General features: G+C 41.1%; 1 protein-coding gene across 2 annotated transcripts in view; it reads right to left on the bottom strand.

Annotated features, from left to right (window-relative positions):
• Positions 1-6658, bottom strand: part of LOC127568965 (kynurenine 3-monooxygenase) — a 28349-nt gene that overhangs the window by 19575 nt on the left and 2116 nt on the right. The window contains exons 1-3 of one of the 2 annotated variants that reach the window (XM_052013236.1): positions 6008-6624; positions 3981-4050; positions 124-221 (exon numbers count right to left, since the gene is read on the bottom strand). In XM_052013236.1, coding sequence (XP_051869196.1) covers positions 124-221; positions 3981-4050; positions 6008-6082 — 243 coding nt within the window. In that variant the 5' untranslated portion in view covers positions 6083-6624. Of the gene's footprint in view, positions 1-123; positions 222-3980; positions 4051-6007; positions 6625-6658 lie in introns of those variants that run through there. The other variant, XM_052013237.1, reaches the window with a different exon arrangement.

Genomic DNA, 6658 nt, shown 5'->3' on the forward strand with positions numbered 1-6658 from the left:
TCTGGTTCAACAAATTGTATTTATAAACAAGGCAATTAATCTTCTATTTAAAATAAAGAAGAAAATATGTTCAGACTATTTCATTCCATCAACTTCATGAGAAAATCTACAGCTTCACCATACCCGGTCTTCCATTCCAACAGCTTTCAGAGCCTGCCGACCTCTGTGAGACAAGGCAAGATTGATACTTCTTCCCCTTACATCTTTAGCAGTTCGAATATCTGTCAGAAAGGGAATGGGAGATGGTAAGTGTGTTCAGAAATACTCCTCTCATAAATACATCACTATCCATTAGCTACCCTCAACTGCAGGATCCTCAAGAAATACTCTGAAATTCACTGTCTGAAGGACTGGTGTAAGAATCAATAATAACTTTCAAGAATTGAAATGGGAAAATGTGCAAGGTTAGAGAGAAGAGCAGACGAGCGATTCTAATTGGATAGTTTTTCCCAGAGGTTGCACAAGTATAATGGGTTGAATGGTCACATTTAGCATTGCAAAATTCTATAAATGCCAGTTAGTTTGAAAGCAGCAATATCCCAGTGTTATATGTTTCATGCTGGGGTTTAGTTGCTTAAGCTCTAGTAGCCTTGTATCATTTTATTTGAGCAGTTTTCATCATTGAACTCAGGTGATGAGCTTTCTTGGGCCCTTCAGCTGTGGTGATGTCACTACAAAGGCTAATTTCACCCTTGCGGCCCAGACATGCACTATCAAGCATGGATCACTGTTGTAATCAGCAATCAAGATTAACTTTTCTCCAGCTTATCACAAAAGGCAGCAGGGCCAGTTGCTAGCTTTGATAATTTAATAACCAAGTAGATTGGAATCTAGAACCCTTCTGCTTTGTGCCAAATCTGTAAAAACCATAGAACCATACAACACAAAACAGGCCCTTCGGCCCACCATGTTGTGCCATCCATCAAACCATCCTCACGCTATCTAACCCTTTCCTCCTGCATATCCCTCTATCTCACATTCCTCCATATGCCTATCCAACAAACTCTTGAACCTGTCCAATGTCTCTGCCTCCACCACCACCCCAGGCAGAGCATTCCATGCACCAACCACTCTCTGGGTGAAAAACCTCCCCCTGACATCTCCCCTGAACCTCCCACCAATAACCTTAAAGCCATGCCCTCTCGTCTTGAGCATTGGTGCCCTGGGAAGGAGGCGCTGGCTGTCTACCTATTCCTCTCAATATTTTATATACCTCTATCATGTCTCCTCTCATCCTCCTCCTTTCCAGTGAATAAAGCCCTAACACCTTTAAGCCTTTCCTCATATTCCATACGCTCTAATCCAGGCAGCATCCTGGTAAATCTCTTCTGCACCCTCTCCAACGCCTCCACATCCTTCCTATAATGCGGCGACCAGAACTGAACACAGTACTCTAAGTGTGGTCCAACTAGAGTTTTGTAAAGCTGCATCATCACTTTGCAGCTCTTAAACTCAATCCCACGATTTATGAAAGCTAACATCCCATAGGCCTTCTTAACTGCTCTATCCACCTGCGAGGCAACTTTCAGTGAACTGTGAATATAAACCCCCAGATCCCTCTGCTCCTCCACACTGCCAAGTACCTTGTCATTTACCCTGTACTCTGCCCTGGAGTTTGTCCTTCCAAAGTGTACCACCTCACACTTCTCTGGATTGAACTCCATCTGCCACTTGTCAGCCCAGCTCTGCATCCTATCAATATTCCTCTGTAAGCTCCGACAGCCCTCCACACTATCCACAACACCGCCGATCTTAGTGTTGTCCGCAAACTTACTAACCCAGCCTTCCACCCCCTCATCTAAGTCATCTATAAATATCACAAAAAGTAGAGGTCCCAGAACTGATCCCCGCGGGACACCACTAGTCACTGCCCTCCAATCTGAGGGCACTCCTTCCACCACAACCTTCTGCTTTCTACAGGCAAGCCAATTCCTAATCCACACAGCCAAGCTTCCCTGGATCCCTTGGCCGCTGACCTTCTGAAGAAGCCTACCATGAGGAACCTTATGAGATAATAAAACTGTTGATCTTGAGATATTTATCAAATTTAGTCACCAGATTATATTGATGTAACTGTTGAAAAGGATTTGATACCCATGCATAATATTAAACTAAATACAAAATGTTTTTAACAATAAAGATTCTCGAGCAGAATCAGCCACTCTGACCCCATTAGTTATGCAGTGACATTAGTTAGCTGTCAGATCAGTACCATTTCAAAACAAGAGGTGGGAAATTAAACAAATTTTAGTGGAATTCTGGAGACATTTAACCTCACAACAATCCAAAGTAGAATTACAATTTTCCATCCAGTAGTACCATTTCCAGGTCTGGATAGCTCCAAGGAACTTTAATTTAATTCTCCTTGCCTTTTAACAGAGTAACAGGATTCCATTCTTGGAACTTTCCAACTAGATTTCTATCTAAGTCACCCCTGCTCAAAATGCACAAATAACCGTGGTGCATTTTCCTTCTATTCTCCTCAGATTTTTACATAATCACTCCGAGCACCCCTTCCAGTGCTTATTTTCTGTTGTCACTTGATTTAATCATACAACTCCTATCATAGCCAGGTCACATCCAACAAAGGCATCGTCCCTTTACGTTCACAGCCAGAACCTGTTCCCACCCCTCCTCCATCTACAAATTGTACTTTGCCCAAAGATTTGGTTGGATAGATTTTAAATGAACCAGATATCAAAAGAGGAATAGAAAAGAAAGTCAACATCAATAACACCCACTTGCCACAGGCAACTAAAAGGTGAATTTCTGCCCCTTGAAATTAAAAGCAAAAGAAATGTCTTTTGTTAAAGACATTGGAATTGGAAAATTTACTGTCACTTCTACCGAGGTACAGTGATAAACCGTATATGCAGATCAATTCATTGCACAGTACAGAGATAGTACAATGGAAAGCAATACAGAATGCTGAATAAAGTGTCACAACTACAGAGAAAGTGCAGTGCAGGTAGACAATAAGGTGCAAGGCCATAATGAGGCAGATTGTGATGTCAAGAGTCCATCTCATCATACTAGGGATGCTTTCAGGCTTTTGTATCTTCTGCCCAATGGTAGATGGTAGAAGAGAGAATGTCCAGGGTGGGTGGGGTCTTTGATTATGCTGGCTGCTTTACTGAGGCAGCGAGAAGTATAGACAGGGTCCATGGAGGAGAGGCTGGTTTCCGTGATGTGCTGAGCTGTGTCCACAACTATCTGCAGTTTCTCATGGTCATGGGCAGAACAGTTGCCATACCAAGACGTGATGCATCCAGATAAGATACTTTCTATGCTGCATCGATAAAAAAAATTGGTGAGTGTCAAAGAGGACATGCCAAATTTCTTTAGCCTCCTGAGGAAGTAGTGGTGCTGGTAAGCCTTCTTGGCCGTGGCATCTACATGGTTGGACTAGGACAAGCTATTGGTGATGTTCACTCCTAGGAACTTGAAGCTTTCAACTCTCTTGACCTCAACACAATTGATGTAGACAGGAGCAAGTGTACCAACCCCCTTCGTAAAGTCAAGGACCAACTCTTTTGTTTTGCTGACAATGAGGGAAAGGCTGTTGTCATGACACCATGTCACTAAGCTCTCTATCTCTTCCTGTACCCTGAGTCATCGTTATTTGAGATATGTCCCACTGCAGTGGTATCATCCGCAAATTTGTAATATCAATTTTAAATCATTTAATTGGTATAAAGAGGAAACAAATAGATCTCTGGATAGGATTATTTTAATTAAAGATGTTAAACATTAAAATAAATGGATGATTCCAAAATCACTACACTGGAAGCACGGAAATGAGGACAGGAATTACAGTTTACACCAATTTTTAGTATGTTAAACATAAATATTCAAGTACTTCAATTATTTAACAATTGAATACTTGACGAATATTTCTGATCTGTAAATAAGACAACACAGCAAACTGAAATGTGTTTGGCTGAATACAGCAAAGCAAAATATATATTAGTGAATCCTACCTTTCCGTGCTTCATAAACTTCCACCTGGAAGCCCCGCTTTGCGAAGAAACAGGCATTTAAAGCACCAACCTGGGGAACAGAAAATACAATTTGTTTCTCTGCAAATAAAGAGCACATTAACATGCATTCCCCTCATCACTTGTGAGAGCAATATTTTTTGTCAGGAAACAGCTTGAAGAAGAAATAAATTGGGAGAGAAATTAGAACATTAATTGAAGTCACTAGTGGATGACTGCAGAACTTTATTTTGACTGCCTTTCATGACACCTGGGCACACTCTTACCTGGTTTCATTGACACCACGACCTTCTCCACATAAGAGAACATTGATGCAAGCGTGAAATAAGAGCTACCTGGCTGCTACAGTGAAATGCTACTGGCAAAAGCCAGGCACCTACCTGCCTGTGAAGTTAGTGCGTGGTCTAAATGGGGAGAGGGCAAAAAATGGAAGATCATGACTAGGAAAGCACCTAACTGACAAGTAAACTGGTTAATTGTTAATCATGCAGATTATCGTGAGTTGAATTGTAAATCTTAAAAAATATTGGTGAATCAATGTCTAAAAGATGACTGCAAGCCCCATGTTCTAAGTTAATACGATCCAATTGTCTATATTTTCATTACATGATAATCTTGACAAGCAAGATCTGTTCCTTTAGCGCTTACAAACAACTGTGTACCTACCATTAAATCTGCCCAAACTGCAGGTTATTTTTAATTCAGCAAACAATTTTAAGGACCTTAATACCTAATATAAATGGAGGAGGACGGTGAGGTAGGAGTGATCTCTAGGGCTCTATCCTAGAGATCACTCCTACCTCACTGTCAGTAGGACATTGAAATTCGAGAGAAATGGCATGCCAAGTAAATGGAGAGACAGCACAGGTGTTGTATGAATAATATTACCCTTAATGGACACAGGCTGGCATAAAAATCATTTGTTTACAGTCATTATAGGATTAAACAACCCCAATCATTTCATGTAAAAACAGAACATGCTAGAAAAACTTAGATCAGGCAGTATTTGTAGAAAGATATACAGAGTTAATGTTTCAGGTCAAAGCCCTTTTCTTGGAACTGGGAAAGAAAACAAGTTGATTTTAAGTTGCAGAGAGGGTGGGGGTGGGATGGATAGGGCAAAGGGAATATCTCTGATGTGGCCAGAGTTGTCATGGGGATAGGCTGTAAACAAGGTACTTTGCCCCATGGGTTCTTGGGGGCAGTCAGAGAGGGAAAGAAAATCTGAACAAAGGAACACAGAAGCAATGAATCGAGGGCAACTGCAGAGCAAGAACACTGACAAAGGAACATAAAAGTTATGAAATGCAGAACCACAGGACCTGCCCCCCTCAACGTATCAGAGATATTCCCTTTGTCCTATTCATTCCACTTTTATCCTCTCTGCAATTTAAAATTAACTCATTTTCTCTCTTTCCTAGTTCTGAGGGTCTTTGCATTGAAACCTTAACTCTGTTTCTCTTTCCACATATACAGCCCGATCTGCTGAGTGTTTCCAGCGTTTTCGGTTTTTAATTTCAGATTTCCAGCATCTGCAGCTTTAGGACTTTCAATAATTCAAAAATATTGGTTTAGTCCAGCGAAGAGGAATCGGGCTCCAATTGGCTTATGTCAAAAGCAGATTCAAATTCTACTCAATATAAAATTGTCATTTAGTACTTGATTGATACCAGTCTCTGCCCTGCACCATAATGATTACTAGTAACTTTTTATGGAACGTATTTAGTTCTTTTAAAAAATCCCATAGGATAAATAACTCATGGTCCAGGCTTATAATAACGATTAAAAACTCTAATCTCTAAAACCTCTTTTCAGTTATTTAAGGCTGCACTGGTATTTTACACTTTTTCTCAAATTATAGACATGATTTGTAAAATTCGGTCCCCTTTTAAACATCTTTGCATTGGTTTTCATAGGATGCGATTCGAGTTCGAGTCCCGTGCTTTGCTAGCAAGGGTCTAATCCTGATATTAAAGTTGTAACACTATTTAAAACTATCTGAACCTTACCAAGCCACCTCCAACAATCACGACTTTCTTTGTTTTTTCACTCTCGTAGTTTTGGGGACTCGGTCGTGATGACATCTTGCAGACAGAACACGTCTCCTACTTTCTTCACACAAGTTGCGCAGATCTCTCTGAACTTTCATCCACATTGACTGCGATTGACAATCCAATCGGGTTCAACTCCACAGAAGAGAGTGTGTAATCTCCGACTCCAAACGTCATTGGCTAAAAGTTAATTTACCCAAACGAGTGCTTCTCTTGGAGGGCACCAACTGGCGGCCATAGACAAGAAGTACAGTGTTGCATTAAACACCAGCTGCTTCTCTCTCCCAATTTCGAGCGGTCAGGTCTTGCCGTTGGCTCGCCTGATCCTCCTAGCACCACAGACTAATATTGGATTTTTAGAAATTTGACAAACCTGCCGAGAAAACCCTGTCAACGCTTTGGTCAGCCGGCATCTATGGGAATAACCAGTCGTGCAGACACCTGATACAAAACAGGAACGACAACTCTTAACACGAAGAAAACAGTTGAAGGAAATTCTTAACGTTTCTTTGGGTTTGTTAATTTGTTCCCTGCGGTTCTGTTTCCACATCACTGAAACGTAGAATCACAGAGTCACACAGCACGTAAATAGATCCTTCGGCCCATCGT

The sequence above is a fragment of the Pristis pectinata genome, chromosome 3, assembly GCF_009764475.1.
Source record: "Pristis pectinata isolate sPriPec2 chromosome 3, sPriPec2.1.pri, whole genome shotgun sequence".
In the NCBI taxonomy this organism is placed as follows: domain Eukaryota; kingdom Metazoa; phylum Chordata; class Chondrichthyes; order Rhinopristiformes; family Pristidae; genus Pristis; species Pristis pectinata.